Below are 16,958 nucleotides of genomic sequence, written 5' to 3'. Positions count from 1 at the left end.
TGGACATTTTCACTTAGGGGTGTACTCACTTTTGTTGCCAGCGGTTTAGACATTAATTGCTGTGTGTTGAGTTATTTTGAGGGGACAGCAAATTTACACTGTTATACAAGCTGTACACTCACTACTTTACATTGTAGAAAAGTTTAATTTCTTCAGCGTTGTCACATCAAAAGATATAATAAAATAGTTACAAAACTTTGAGGGGTGTACTCACTTTTGTGAGATACTGTATGTTGTGCTGTGCAGTGCATTTTGGAAGTGAACTGGGGTGCCATTCACAAAGAATGGTACTGCAGTGCACCAACACATGGTATGGTTATGGTGAATGAGCCTGCTATGTTAAAGTGGTTGTAAACCCTCACATATACTCAATGACGTGAACAGCCTCAGATGATACGCAGAGATGAAACAAATCTTCTTACAGTTGTACTTGTTTATCTGCAGTCTTCTCTTCTCTACACCCCTTCAAAAGGGCAGAAAAGTATTAAAATCTTTCCTCATCTGTCAGGAACACAGAGGAGGGGTGGAGAGGCTGCAGTTGCAGATCAGAGCTGATTGTAGGAAAGGCACACTCCCCTCTTCACACAGCAGAAAAACTGTGTTCGGAATAGACACACTCCGTTCAGAGCTCTTCACCCCCTCCCTCCTGACACAAATTTGATCTCATGTGTCAGAAAAACTTGTCAGAAGTGATATGCTAATAACAGAGAAAGAAAGCACCAGAGAGAAACGACACTTAGAGCTTTGGGAGAGATAAGTAAACACTACAGGTATACAGTATGTGCTTTTCTCAGATTCCATGACTGAGGTTTACAGTCACTTTACTATGTCAAGTTGAGGCAAGCAATAGGCTCACTTTAATGCTAGCCCCTACATCTATTTATGCTCACCCAGGAAAATAGTCCCATTCCAGTTTTCAATTTATATTTGATATCTTTTTGAAATTTGTAAGCAATCTAATCCAAGTGCTTGTTTGGGTACAGAAAATTCCACACTATGTTTCTCATCAACATCCAATTAAGAGGGATCTGCTTGATCTTTCCCTGCACACTTTGGGCCAGATCCTCAAAAGGGATACGCCGGCGTAACTGCTGTTACGCCGTCGTATCCCTGTTTCTATCTTTGGAACTGATCCACAGAATCAGTTTCCCATAGTTAGGCAGAAGATCCGGCATGTGTAAGGGACTTACACTGCCGGATCTTAGGATGCAGTACCGCATCCGCCGCTGGGGGCATTTTGTGTCGAAATGCCGCCTCGGGTATGCAAATTAGCACTTACGGAGATCCACAAAGCTTTTCAGCTTCGTTTTTTCTCCGTAAGTTTTAGTTTGCAAATGCAAAATTAGGGCTGCTTTTACAAAGTGTAAACTGTTTACACCATGTAAAAGCAGACCCTTCTGTCCAGCGACGCGATTTTTTTTTTTGTTTTGATTTTTTTTTTTCGCGCTGTATCTTTTTTTTTTTGACGCAACTGTATTGACCCGTCGCAATCCACAAAGCTCAGCGTAACGTAATTTCGCGCTATGCACGTCGGGAAAATGACGTCACGAGCATGCGCAGTACGGCCGGCGCGGGAGCGCGCCTAATTTAAATGGGAATCGCCCCCATGAAAAGAGGAACGCCTTGCGCCGGCGGAATTTAAGTTACACAGCCAAAAATTTCTAGGTAAGTGCTTTGTGGATCGGGCACTTAGGTAGAAATTTTAAGGCAGTGTAACTTAAATGGGAAAAATTAAGTTACGCCGGATCTTTGTGGATTACCCCCTTTGATCCTAAACCAAACCAGGAACCTAGGGTTTGATGGCCATTCCACACATTAATCCTCCAGTTGGTTCAAGGGCATAAGGCAGCTGTGATGGGAGGGTTAACCTTTGGCCAATTCAGGAGCAGATTGACTTTTAGGCTCCGTTCACACTAGTATGACTAGTTTGAAAAGGTTTCTGCACTACTTTGTTGCGACTTTTGTGTGACTTGAGTGCCAGAGTGCAACAGCTAAGACACTCATGGACATCTCTGGAGAGAGAAGGAGCTCAGGTGCTGGGGACACTGGGGACACTGCTACACTGCATTTACAACTCCTTTAACTCTACTCCAAACCCCCATTCAAAGCCTATTCTAACTACCCTATAAAAGGAAAGATGTGTATACTTTCCAATTTTGAAGTCACTTTGGCCTGTTCTAGCCTATATGCGCTGTCTTCTAGGCACTGTGCAAGCAGCAATTTGACTAGATAAATCCAAAAAGATGTTGCCCTGAAGTCCCTCTATACTGCGCTCTCTAAGATGTATCTCTAATGCCTTGTACACACGGTCAGACTTTTGACCATGCAAAAGTCCACCGTGAGCAGGTCGAAAGTCCGACAGACAAAAAGAGAACGGAATCTCTATCTAAGGTCCGTCAGACTTCCGAGCAAAAAAGTCCCATGGAGGCTACACACAGCCGGACTTTCCGATAAAAAAAGCCCGTCTGACTTTTTTTCACGGAAAGTCCGGCCGTGTGTACGACCTTATTCCCAAACTGACTTGCAGAACATTTATATCTCTAATGTCACACACTCTTTATTCTGCCATATTAGTATCTCTTTTCAGTAGCTTTCCTACTGAGGGGTATTGCAGCAGCCATTTTGGGATAGTCTGAAGTCAACTGAAATCTATTGCTATGATAAACAATTGTACCACATAACATGTAAAAATTACAGATATGCAAAGTGAAAAAGCTCTGCTAAAAGACTTAAATTACACATTTTCAAATAAAATTGCAGCCCTAGGGGCCTAGTAAGGAAAATAAAAAATAAAAACTGCAGATTTTAAAAATGTTGATTGCCATACCTGTAGTCCATTTGATGAAAAACTCATATATTTAGCATTTCACTGTCTTGTTAATGTCATGCCATTAATCAACATTTTTCAAAGCTACAGTTTTTATTTTACCTAATAGAGCCCCTTGATTACATAGGCAGTTTTCTTGAAAAGGTGAACTGTGCCTTAACATCAATAGTGGCATAGCAAATGTCTCTGAGGTGGCTAAACTTGCAATTTTTGGTTGATGACAATTGGTTGGTGACAAAAGTTGGTGACAAGTTAAACAAGCACTAGGAAAACCTAGTGCTGATATATACTGTGTATATATAGATAGATAGATAGATAGATAGATAGATAGATAGATAGATAGATAGATAGATAGATAGATAGTTAGGCCCGGATTCACAAAGCACTTACGCCGTCGTATCTGTGCGCCGTGACTACAATCTGAGATACGCCTAAAAATAGGCTTCCTACGACCGACGTAACTTGCCTACGCCGTCGTATCGTGGGAGCATATTTACGCTGGGCGCATTTTCCGCTCCCATTGATTTGCAAATGAGGGAGATACGCCGATTCACGAACATAGTTGCGCCCGGCGCATAATATATGCGGTTTGCGTAAGTCGTACATCCGGCGTAAAGTTATTCCTCATATATGAGGCGCAACCCATGCAAAGGTATGGACCAGGGAACACAAGCCGTTGTATCTTTTGTCATTTACGTTGTACGTGAATATGACTAGGCGTAGGTTACGTTCACGTCGTAGGCAGTGACCCGTCATATCTTAGGGAGTAGTTCCGACGTGATTCTGAGCATGCGCACTGGATGCGTCCACGGGACGGCGCATGCGCCGTTCGTTATTCGTATCTTTATGGACGCTCGGCCCATCATTTGCATGGGGTCACGCCTCATTTGCATGGCTCACGCTCACTTCCACTTACGACGACTTACGCCTAAGAAACCCAGCACAGATTTGGTGGCAAGTGCTTTGTGAATCCAGTGCTTGTCTCTCTGCGCTGCGTCGGCGTAGCGTAAAGAAGATACGCTAGGGCGGCATATATATGCGCCGATGTATGTGAATCCGGGCCTTCATTTCTATATATATATATATATATATATATATATACACACGCACACACACAAGTGCTGCCGGTTGTATGTGTGTGTCCCGCCTACCTCTGCTAGTGAGAGACATAGGAGCAGGTTGCAGCTGTGAGAAGAGGGACCAGAGTGGCTCTGTGTCAGTGTAAAATCCCTGTTCGCTCTTTTCTCTTCCTCTCTTCTGCAGTGGCAAGACCAGATCCAATCAGGGACCAGGAGAGTAAGAGCCAATAGGAACATCAAAGAGGACTGCTGTGCAGGCACCAAGGAAACTAGGAATTGTAGCTCTTAAAGGGGTCCTGCGCCATAATTATCAATGGAGGTAATGCCTACCGAACTTGAATTTCCATAAATTTCGCTCCTGGCGAAGGAGCGGTTTAGAGTAGGGTGACCAGACAGTCCCCTGATTGAGGACACTGTCCCCTGACCAAGTCTGTCCCTGGTTTTGTCCCCAGATTGGATTTAATAGGGGACAGGGGCAATTTCAAGGACAGTCAGTGCAGAATTAAAATAAAAAAAATTGAATTACACACCTCCGCTTCGCCGTGCCTACTAGCTTAGGGGGGTGTATTTTTTCCATTATCTGTGCCCCTTTCTGATGATCATGTGCTGGTCGGAGCACAGGGAATATTTCTTTAGTTTCGGGCGCATGCCCATTCAGTTTCGCCCGCATGTTCTTCTGCCTTGGCTCAAATCCTGGCCAGCCACCTGCCTATCTCCTTGCCTTCCCTGGCGGAGTGATCTTCCTCCGCTCCCCATCCAGTAGTAGCCGGGGCTCGAAGAGTAATGCCCCGTACACACCATCACTTTATGTGATGAAAAAAAACGACACTTTCTGTGAAGTAAAAAATGACGTTTTTGAAACTTCAATTTTCTAAGACGAAGTTGCCTACACACCATCGTTTTCTCACAATGATCTTGCAAAGTGAGGTTACGTTCCACCACGTTTTACCATTGAAGCTTGCTTCTGGGCATGCGTGGATGAAAAAACGTCTTAGAAAACGACGTTTTTTGCTACACACGGTCAATTTCTGTGAAGTAAAAAGTGCACTTTTGAAAAACGACACATAAAATTGAAGCATGCTTCAATTTTTTTCTGTCGTTTTTTACAAGACATAAAACGACGTTTTCCCCCACACACGGTCAATTAAAGTGACGTTTTTAAAAACGTCATTTTTTTTCATCACATAAAGTGATGGTGTGTACGCGGCATCAGACTTGAGAGGCTGTGAGGCAGCGTCGACGAGCAGAGAGTTGCTGATTGTTGCCATTACTAGTAAAAAAATGTTGCTATAGCGGCAGCCTATGAGTGCCAGCTAGTGGGTCATTGCCCATTGTGCCTTTATGTCATTATAATTGTCTGCTTACTGATTTAAACTATGTTGTTTTGAGTTGCCACAATATAATCAATTAAGTTACCCTAAAGCTGTTTGTGGCCTTATTTCTAAGTGTTCTAAAAGAGTGGTAGACCACTAACCTTTAAGTCCAGATGGCTTTGGTATATGACCACATGCGTCAGTAGAGACCGAGCAGTTTGGACAGTCATGGCAGATCAGAGGACTCATCATCACCAGCAGCTCCTGCTGGGTAAGCGCTAAATATATATATATATATATATATATATATATATATATATATATTAGGGTTGTGCAAATTAACTTTTAATTAATCGATTAATCTTTAATTTTTTTGATCGATCAAAATCTTTTTGATCGATTAAAATTCTTTTGATTGGTACTCACCTCTCCGCCGGCTTCTGGGCCTTCAGGGAGTTCCGTTGGAGATCTAGTAACATCACGGACACTGGCGGGGCTTGCTGTGTGCATCTGAAGGGCTCCTTTGCTGTGCCTTTATATCTGCATGCCGGCGGGACCTTACTATCTGCCACACGCAAGGGCTGTTACACTTTCCCCTATCACTTCCCTCTATCAACCTGGGATTCTACAGCCATCCACTGGGAGTTGTGATAGTTCCCTTCATGGGACATCTACATAGCGACGGACTGATGTTAACCTCTCCTCATCTGGATTCAGCAGTGGTATCGTTGTACACATTTTTATACCAGTATCATACTTAGCTACATGTTTTTATGACTGCTTTTGGTACCGTTTGGTATTACTCGCACCATTTTTACAGTTTATGTACCGTATTTATCGGCGTATACCGCACACTTTTTTCCCCTTAAAATAAGGGGAAAATATACGCTGATACCCGCTTCCCGCGCTCAGTTTGAAGCCTCCGCCGACATATACCGAGTGCAGTACACTCGGGTACATTCGGCCAGGCTCGGCTTCGCTCGTGGCCACGCTCTGTGACGTTTATGCGTGAGAACCGAGCGTGGCCGAACGTGCCCGAGTGTACTGCGCTCCGCATATGTCGGCGGAGGCTTCAAACTGAGCGCCAGAAGCGGGGATTCGACTCAGAGACAGCGCGGGAGAAGCCGGGAGGACACCACCGAGGCCACGGACAGACGCCGGACCGGACAAGGACGCCGGGCAAGACACCAAAACTGTAAGTAATAAAATGTTTTTTTACAGGTTGTCTGGTCAACATTAGGGGTGCGCGCTATACGCCGGAGCGCGCAATACCCCGATAAATACGGTAGCTACATCGATTTTATCTCCAGTGCAATATTTATTTGGTTACCTACTTGAAGACTATAAAAGTTTTAATGCTATTCCCATCGAGCGCTGCCTTTGTGTGTTTTTTGTATCCTGCTATCCATTTTTCCAGTTGTTGGTAGCTGCACTGGGAATCAGCCTGCAAGGAGATCAGCTAAAAGTAGTTGGATCTGTATGTGCGTTATAATTAATCGAAATTAGACGATTAATCGATTAAAAAAATAATCGATTAATCGAACAGAATTTTTTTGATCAGTAACAGCCCGAATATATATATATATATACATATGTTACAGTGCCTTTTATTTATTGTATGGGTACATGTGTGCAGTATTAGATATGGATCACAAGTTCAGTGAATTCTGGTTTCATACAATATTTAATGTTATATTCACCCAGTTAAAATAGTGCTGATTCCTACGGTGCCCTTAAGCGCTTGGTGGTATGGGCTTCCTTATACACTTACTCTTAGTAATATAACAAAATATAATCATGGCCTTATAATCAAGTCTTTCAATTTTATGTCAAAGGCTAGGGGAATACTAATGGACTAATGGACTCCATTGTAGGTTGGAAAATGTGCTCCTCCTCACAGAACTGAGAAAACGGGAAAGTATGTGAGGCAACTGCCTGGCAGGATTGTGAACGGCGTCACCTGGATTTCTTACCTCCCCATGATGACGGCTTCCGGAGATTGGGGTTGATGCCAGGGTTTGTGACTGATGTGGAGAAAACAGACGTTTTGTTTTCCCAGAATCACATGAATTCCTTTTCTTGGTCCTAGTGCCCAGAGACTTTGCAGAGCTTTCAGTGGGATAAAGCCTCCATTCCTAGGTCCACAACTTACCTGCTAGCCAGACCTAGCTAATAGGCTGAGCTGTGCACAGGCCTTTACATATTTGAGCTCTATTTATTGCTCTCTCTGCTGTTAGAGCCTGCTGCTGGGAGAAAAAGCTGACTTCTGACAGAAAACTAAAAAGGTAAAATTGTTGTTAGTTGGTTGGTTGTTTTGGGGAACCCATTGGGGATACCCTGTTAGTCAGAAACTGACCTGAATTTAGTTGTTGGCTCGGGTGAGCAGATGTTTTGTTTGTTTGTTATGGACTTGCTGTACAAAGACCTCCTGCCCAGAAGGGTTTGTTTGCTACATTGCTGAATAAAAGTGCAGGAAAAACCTGATTTGGATCGTTCCTGGGTATCCCTGTCTTGTGCATGTTTATCACTGCTAATACCAGTTGAACCTCTCCTCAGTATAATCGATATATAGTACGGTATGTACTCGAGTATAAGCCGACCCTAATATAAGCCGAGGCACCTAATTTTACCACAAAAAACTGGGAAAACTTATTGACTGAAGTATAAGCCTAGGGTGTCCATCTGAATGCCTCACTTTGCCTCACTGTGTCCATGTGCATGCCTCACTGTGTCCATGCCTCTCTGTGCCCATGCCTCACTGTGCCCATGCCTCACTGTGCCCATGACTAGACTGATGTTTAACATGGGAGTCTATAGAAGGGGTGCACGGATTTGAACAATCGGTGCTCCCCAGCCATAGGTCCCCCAGACAACAAACTTTGCACACTTGTAGAGAAGAAATTGGGCTACATGTGTGCCAAGTCAGAGATCCATGAGACCTAGGACTGGCCGGTTCCGGGTCCCCAAATTCACCGGAGAAATGACCATTTAACATGGGAGTCTATGGAAGGGGTGCCTGGCTTTCAAAAATCGGTGCTCCCCGGCCGTAGGTCCCCCGGACAACAAACTTTGCACACTTGTAGAGGAAGAGGCTATATGTGTGCCAAGTTTGGGGTCCCGGGTCCCCAAAGTCTGGGAGATCAGGCGCAAAAAGCTGACTCGAGAATAAGCCGAGGGGGGCATTTTCAGCACAAAAAAAGTGCTGAAAAACTCGACTTATACTCGAGTATATACACGGTATTTAATTAAAAAACACTTCTGGACAGTTGATGAATAATGCTTACAGTACAGACTTCTATCTGGTGTGAAGGGTTGAAAGAAGTTTAATCTCACCCTCACAGCCATGCCAACAACAGGGCAATTAGTAAATGCATGTTGGGAAATTAAGTGACATGATAATTCCTGCCTGGACAAGAAAGTGATGTGCACCTAAACAATCTCCTCATACAGATTGTCATTGAGGAAATGCAATCTGGTATGATGGCCATGCAGAGCTTTTTTTCTCAGAAAATAGGTGCAGGAACTCAACCACGACCCCGTTCAGATTTCACAAACAGTAGAAGGGTCTTAAAGGGACATTAAATACCAGGATTGCATTACATACAGAGTGCAGAGTTCAGGGGGGTTGCACACAGAGTGCAGAGCTGTCACTTGTACACACAGAAACCAGACTTCTGTGTTTACAAGTGATTGTAGTGAGCAGGCACCAAAGGGTCTGAGCCAGAGGTGGTGGAACTGAGTTCCCCCAAGTTCCCACTGAAAAAAAGCCCTGTGGCCATGAATGGAATTTTAAGAGAAAGTGGGAGGCAGAGTACAGAAAGATGATTTAATATACCCTGGAGTTAAGTTTTAAACTATGGAGATTATGTTATTCGCTAACAACCTTGAAAAAGTTTGCCTTTATTGTAAAAAATATATTAAGATAACAATGTATAACTGAACAAAGTACATGCATTCAATATACTGTAGATTTTAAAACTGTATGCCCTTTTTGTTTGTGAGACACAATGTAATATAAAAAAATGTTGGCATTAAACATCTAATGCCGCGTACACACGATCATTTTTCGGCTTGTAAAAAACGAAGTTTTTTAAAAATGTAATTTAAAATTATCTTGTGTGGGCTTCACAGCATTTTTCGGGTTCTGAAGAACGACCAAAAAAAAATTCGAACATGCTCTATTATTTAACTACGTTTTAAACAATGTCGTTTTTAGGGTTGTAAAAAATGGTCGTGTGTAGGCTTTAACGACGTTAAAAACCCGCGCATGCTCAGAAGCAAGTTATGGGATGGGAGCGCTCGTTCTGGTAAAACTACCGTTCGTAATGGAGTAAGCACATTCATCACGCTGTAACAGACAGAAAAGAGCGAATCGTCTTTTACAAACACGAAATCAGCAAAAGCAGCCACAAGGGTGGCGTCATCCGCATGGAACTTCCCCATTATAGTGCCGTCGTACGTGTTGTACGTCACCGCGCTTTGCTAGAGCATTTTTTTTTCACTATCGTGTGTAGGCAACATCGTTTTAATGATAAAGTAGAAAAAACGTTGTTTTTTCTAGAGGCTGAAAAACTTAGTTTTTTATAAGTCGAAAAATGATCGTGTGTACGCGGCATTATACATTGGACTAGATTTAGTTGACTTCATCAGAAAAAAAAGTGTTCAAATGTGAAATTGAATTCTCAGCAACAGTTGAGAGGCTGCTTGGAAGGCAGCATTAGAAAAATTGAGGTTCAAGTGTGGTCCACCAGGCATCGGTTTTGACCACTTTTACTAAATTCATTAGTATATATATTTTTTTTACTAAAATATTTTTATAGAAGGAATATGTTTGGCCTGGGCTAAGATTAAAGCGGAACTGCGGGCAACAGGCATAAACACATTTGAAATACACACATAAACTGTCCTATTTTCCAAAGTTCTATCCAGCCACTTTTCTAACTTATACACCTCTACCCGACAGCACAGTGAGTGACACCACTTTCTCTGTTACAGTTAAAGGGGTTGTAAAGGAAAACATTTTTTTTCATAATAAGCATCCTTTACCTGCAGACATTCCTCTTTTCACTTCCTCATTGATCGTTTTTGCTCAGAAGTTGCTCTATTTCTTCTCTGTTCTGTTCACTTCCTGCTTGTCTGGTTTTACTGACCACCGTGAAGGGAGGCTTTACTGCGGTGGTCAGTGACATGCTCGCCCCCTCCTGGGAACTACATCTGTGTGGCAGGACGCTCTCTACATGTTAGAGACTTCAAGGAGGGGTGAATTACTGGAAGTGCCGCAATTCATACTGGGAAATGTAGTTCTTACATGAACGAACGATGCAAACCAGGAAGTGAATGAGAGAACAGAAACTAGAACGCCGGAGGTGATATAGATGAAGGCATTTAATAGGTATTTACTAGATTTTTAACAGAATCATTACACTATTCTGTCTGTCTACCTTGCAGACATTAATTTGATAGGGCAGTACCGCCAGACCTGTTGTACCGGGCCCGACCCCCACCAGCTCCACAGGGGGGCACGGGCAACAGCTAATTTATGCATATTAAAATTTCAAAACCATACCACGCTACTACTTGTTTAGAGAAGGGGGGGTTGTAATTACATTTTCCTGGGTCCGTCTGGTCTTTTTCGGGCGCATTTACATAAAGCCGCGCCGCACATTGCTCTGCTAGTTAAGTAGTCCGCTGCCCACTGCCTTCCTGGCGGAGTGATACGAGGCTCTGCTTAGCTCCACCTCCTGTTTTCATGTGTCGACTGCCAAGACTCAGGTGAGGTGACAGGCGGCTCAATGGATGAGAGGGAGCAAAAACCTGGAGGACAGCAACACGTGGCTGCACATGCACTGCACACAGTGAGTGTTGCACACAAGATAGAATCCTTCACTGTGTCTCACTTAGGCTTACACACAGCATAGCAGGTCATATTAATGAGCATTGTGATACTCACACAGGCAGCACAGTCAGCATGTGTTCTGTCATGGATCTGTTACAGTCAGTGTGTCCTATTGCTGTTTGGTGCTTACTTTGTTATGGCTGTACTGGGTTATAGTTTGCAACACACAATACAGCCATAAGTTAACAAAGTCAGCAACCAAAAGCCAAGTGACACTGTGAGATCCATGACAGAGCCCATGCGCAATTTTCATAATGCTGATAATCATAAGACGCAGTGAGATGCTACTCTACACTTGTGTTTGGGGGGGGGGTAAACATGCTCCCCCCAACCACCCACTTTAACCACTTCCTGTCTGGCAAAGTACTGGTACATTGCTGGATTGGAAGGGTGATATCTTGGTCATCGCTGCAGCAATGATCAAGATATCATTTTTTAGCCCCAACTGGTCTGCACAAAGTAAAAGAAATCCTAGTGGCTAAGAAGCCCCTGGATTACTTTTACAGGCAGTGGAAGGGGGTTCCACCACTGTCCCTCCATCACCTTTACTGAGCTCTCCCATGCAATCAGGGGTCCCATTAAAGATGTGAGCAGCAACATCTAGTTCCTGGGACACAGCATGCGTGCATATGTAAACAGTGACAAATCTGCAGAGGTTGGGTCATGGGAGGAGCCTGGGGTGGGGTCGAGGACGAGGTTAAATGGGGCCCCGCCGGGTAGGCTGTACAGGGCCCCATGATTTCTAACAGCGCCCCTGTCTAAAGCCAAAACCTTTTTTCAGTTTGAATAGACTAGAGCAGGGTCTTTAAACTATGGCCCCCCAGTTGTTCAGGAACTACAATTCCCATCATGCCTAGTCATGTCTGTGAATGTCAGAGCTTTACAATGCCTCATGGGACGTGAAGTTCTGCAACAGTTTGAAGGCCGTAGTTTGAAGATTCCTGGACTAGAGTATGGAACAGTTAAAACTCCTGATAGGGGTTTCCTTTTTGCTGTCAGTGCTTCGTTGAAAAGATTTATGCATTCTTGATGCATAATATGTATTGCCTTCTTCCATTTTTTTTTACAGTAGGAACTAATAAATGCAGTTGCACTATTGCCCTGCCTTTTCCAATATAACTTCTACTTGCTCACTGTAAAAAATATGATACAAATTATTTACAAAAATGTTAGTAATAATATGTCTTCTTCTTTTATCCTAATGTCAAGTGCTGTACTTTTTTCAGCAGGTTCAGATGGAGGTACTTGTCTATTAGACTGTTGGTGACTCCAGTTGCAGACATGGCCAGTAGAAATATCAATGCCCACCTGCACAAAGAAAATCCATGGAGCCTAAAAAATATAATGAAATCAGGGTTAGCCATGTCTGACACACATTAAAGAATCACTATATTGGCAAACCAGACCTTAAAGCGGTAGTTTACCCTCACTGGCTTGATTTTACCATCGAGACAGGCATTGTAGCGCGAGCTACAGTATGCCTGTCCCGATTTTTTTAACCCCGGACTCACCTTGTAATCGGACATCGTAGATTTCGGCTCCCGCGGGGAATGGGCGTGCCTATGGAGAGGGAGGATGATTGACGGCCGGCCCTGGCACGTCACTCTCCCCGAAGACAGCCGGAGTAGGTCTCGGCTCTTCACGGCGCCTGCGCACAGGCTATGCGCAGGCGCCGTGAAGAGCCAAGCCTATTTCGGCTATTTCCGGAGAAGCGTGACGCGCCAGAGCCGGCCGTCAATCATCCTCCGTCTCCATAGGCACGCCCATTCCCCGGTATCTTCGATCTACGAGTACAAGGTGAGTACGGGGGTAAAAAATTCGGGACAGGCATACTGTAGCTCGCGCTACAATGCCTGATTTTATGGTAAAAGAAAAAAAAAAATTTTATTTTCGTTGATAGGGTGAACCCCCGCTTTAACTACACTCAATATAAATATCAATACATGGGGATTATTTTTGGGACAAGGTCTCATTTAGAAATTTCCAGTTTTTATTTTTATTGATCACAAGATTTCAGTAAAAAATAGCCTACACCTTTTTCAGCTAACTAAAGTGGATTTAAACCCCATTCATGAAATTTGAGCTGGGCACATATATCTCCAGTGTTTTCTTATCTATCTTCAAAGCCCTAAGTTCTGTGGCTTTCTCCTGCTCCGTTCTGTTAGCAGCATGATAACTTCTTTTTTTTTATTTCTATTTGTTTTTATTTCAGAATGTTTTAAAACATATACACAATTCACATTATATTACATTTACATTAAACATGTACAAAAAAATTCACCTTTAAATAAACTCAACATTACTTAAATATACATAACAACACTAATAACAACATTCTCGATATGGGTCTATCCTACACCTTTTATCTTTCTCCTTCTCCTTTATCCTCCCCCTTCTCTTATGCTTCCCCTCCAACTCCCTCCCCCAAGGGGAGAAAAAAATAAATAAAAAAAAAACCCCACCAGACCCACTTCCCTTATCCTATTAAGTGTCGAATCATTATTTAATTCCTTATTGAATCTCTGTGGTGTGTAATAAAAAAAGAAAAAGTTAAGCATGATAACTTCTGACAAGTTCTCTGTCAACTGTGATAAAACCAGGCTGAGTTTTGTGTCTGGGTGGGTGCTATAAATAGATTAGTAGAGAGCTGGTCTATTCACAGCACAGCTCTAAAAGTATCTGCCTATGTGGAGTGGAGTGTGTGCCTTTTCTCCAATCAGCTGTCTCTCAGTGTAAGCAAAGAATCCACACCCTGTTCTGAATGGGGAAGTGAAAATTCTAACAGGACATGCACTTTCTAAACAGTATATAAAGCTGAAGACAGCAGATATACATGTAAAACGTATGTAGGTAATTTTCTTTCATCCCTGTGTATCATCTGACACTGTTCACTTCACTGGGTATGTGAGGGTTTACATCCACTTTAACTTCCATACACATAAAAACAGTGGGGTGGATTCAGGTAGGGGCGCGCAAAACTGCGGCGGCGTAACGTATGACATTTACGTCACGCGGCCGCAAGTTTTACGGGCAAGTGCTTGATTCACAAAGCACTTGCCTGTAAAGTTGCGTCGGCGTAGCGTAAAAGGGGCCGGCGTAAGAGCGCGTAATTCAAATGATCCCGTAGGGGGCGTGGATAATTTAAATTAGGCACGTTCCCGCGCCGAACGTACTACGCATGCGCCGTCCCTAAAATTTCCCGACGTGCATTGCGGTAAATGACGTCGCAAGGACGTCATTGGTTTCGGCGTGAACGTAAATGGCGTCCAGCGCCATTCACGGACGACTTGCGCAAACGACATAACATTTTAAAATCACGACGCGGGAACGACGTCCATACTTAACATTGGCTGCGCCTCCTAATAGCAGGAGCAGCCTTACGCCGAAAACGACGTACGCAAACGACGTAAAAAACTACCGCCGGCCGCACGTACGTTTGTGAATCAGCGTCAGAATGCATCCTAAGATACGACGGCGTAAGAGACTTATGCCAGTCGTATCTTAGGCTACAGTCGGCGTATCTAGCTTTCTGAATACAGAAAGTAGATACGCCGGCGCAACTTAGCAATTACGCGGCGTATCTATGGATACGCCGGCGTAATTGCTCTCTGAATCTACCCCAATGGCTTTATCTCTCATTTAATGTACAGTTGTGCTCCAAAGTTTGCATACCCTGGCAGAAATTTTTAAATGTTGGCATTATTATTGAAAATATGACTGATCATGCCAAAAAACTGTGTTTTATTTAAGGATAGCAATCACATGAAGCCATTTATTATCACATAGTTTTTTGGATCCTTTTTTAATCATAATGATTAGGGTTGTCCCGATACCGATAACAGTATCGGTATCGGGACCTATACCGAGTATTTGCGGGAGTACTTGTACTCCCGCAAATGCCCCCGATGTCTCATCCGATACTCGCCCCCCGTCGCATACCGCAACAACGCCGCCGCATAGTTAAATAGCGTGCGGGGAATATCACAGCTTTCATTTGAATAGCTGTAGTGTTTCCCGCAGCGCCGCGTATAGACACTCCCCCTTGCTCGGGATTGGACGGATCTGTCCAATACCGAGCAAGGGGGATTGTCTATACGCGGCGCAGCGGGGAACACTACAGCTATTCAAATGAAAGCTGTGATGTTCCCCGCACGCTGATTAACCATGCGGCGGCGGCATCTAGGTATTGGGGGACATGGCTGGATACATGGGGGACATGGCTGGATATATGGGGGACATGGCTGGATTTATGTGGGACATGGCTGGATATAGGGGGGGACATGGCTGGATATAGGGGGGACATGGCTGGATATGTGGGGGTCATGGCTGCATATGTGGGGGGACATGGCTGCATATATGGGGGACATGGCTGGATATATGAGGGACATTGCTGCATATGTGGGGGGACATGGCTGCATATATGGGGGACATGGCTGCATATGTGGGGGGACATGGCTGCATATGTGGGGGACATGGCTGCATTTGTGGGGGGACATGGCTGCATTTGTGGGGGGACATGGCTGCATTTGGGGACACATTTAAAAAAAGTATCGGTATTCGGTATCGGCGAGTACTTGAAAAAAAGTATCGGTACTTGTACTCGGTCCTAAAAAAGTGGTATCAGGACAACCCTAATAATGATAATAGAAATCGCCCAAATGGCCCTGATAAAAAGTTTACATACCCTGGAATGTTTGGCCTTGGTACAGACACAGAAGGTGGCACGCACAGGTTAAAATTAGGGGCTCTTTCGACACCAAGCCAAGGTCAGGTAGACAAGAAAGATTGCCACAACTGGTGGAAGAATTGTTCAAGATAGAAAGAAAAACCCACAGGAGAAATACAGGTTGCTCGCCAAAAAGACGGTGTGGAAGTTTTAAGGAGCACAATTCAACGATACTTGAACAAAAAAGAGATGCATGTTTGAGCTGCCATAAGAAAGCCTTTACTGTGCCAATACCACAAAAAAGCCCAATGAGCCATGTCAAGGCGTTGTTGAGCATATTGTAACCAGGCTTTTATGTGGAACTTGTACAATAAAGGCTTCTGTCTGGCAACTTGACCATGCAGCTCTTTGTTGTTCAAGTATCATTGTATTGCGCTCCTTAAAAACAACCACAACATCTTTTTCTAGAGGAGCCTGTATTTCTCCCGAGGTTACCTTTTGGGTTTTTTTTTTATCCGGAACAGTACTTGTGACAGTTGTGGCTGAAATCTTTCTTGGTCTACCTGATATTGGCTTGGTATCAAGAGATCCCCAAATTTTCCACTTCTCATTAAGTGATTGGACAGTACTAACTGGCATATTCAAGGCTTTGGATATCTTTTTATTTCCTTTTCCATATTTGTAAAGTTTCATTACCTTGTTACGCATGTCTCTTGACTGTTCTTTATTACCTACTCATGGCTCAGTGTCTAGCCTGCTTAGTGCATCCATGTGAGAGCTAACAAATTCATTGACTATTTATACAGACACTAATTGTGATTGGAAAAGCCACAAATGTGGGAAATTAACCTTTATTTGCCATTTTAACCTGTGTGTGCCACCTTCTGTGTCTGTACCAAGGCCAAACATTCCAGGGTATGCAAACTTTTTATCAGGGCCATTTGGGGGATTACTGTTATCATTATGATTTAAAAAGGATCCAAAAAAACGATGTGATAATGAATGGCTTCATGTGTTTGCTAGCCTTAAGTAGAAGACAGTTTTTTGGCATGATCAGTCATATTTTCAATATTAATGATAACATTTCACAATTTCTGCCAGGGTATGCAAACTTTTGAGCACAACTGCACTTTGCTGATGATATGCAGTGCATCACCTTATCCTTGCGTATCCAGAA

At 43.5% G+C, this 16,958-nt stretch overlaps 1 protein-coding gene across 2 annotated transcripts in view; it reads right to left on the bottom strand.

The window, feature by feature from the left end:
- Positions 1 to 10,902: 10,902 nt before the first annotated feature.
- LOC120919183 (microsomal glutathione S-transferase 2-like) overlaps positions 10,903 to 16,958 on the bottom strand; it is a 44,674-nt gene continuing 38,618 nt past the window's right edge. For both annotated transcript variants that reach the window (XM_040331219.1, XM_040331226.1), the window contains exon 5: positions 10,903 to 12,447. In XM_040331219.1, coding sequence (XP_040187153.1) covers positions 12,309 to 12,447 — 139 coding nt within the window. In that variant the 3' untranslated portion in view covers positions 10,903 to 12,308. The remainder of the gene's footprint in view (positions 12,448 to 16,958) is intronic.

Source organism: Rana temporaria, chromosome 1 (genome assembly GCF_905171775.1).
Source record: "Rana temporaria chromosome 1, aRanTem1.1, whole genome shotgun sequence".
Classification (NCBI taxonomy): Eukaryota; Metazoa; Chordata; class Amphibia; order Anura; family Ranidae; genus Rana; species Rana temporaria.
Note: the sequence above shows the minus strand (reverse complement) of the source record. Positions and strands in the feature narration are given on the sequence as shown.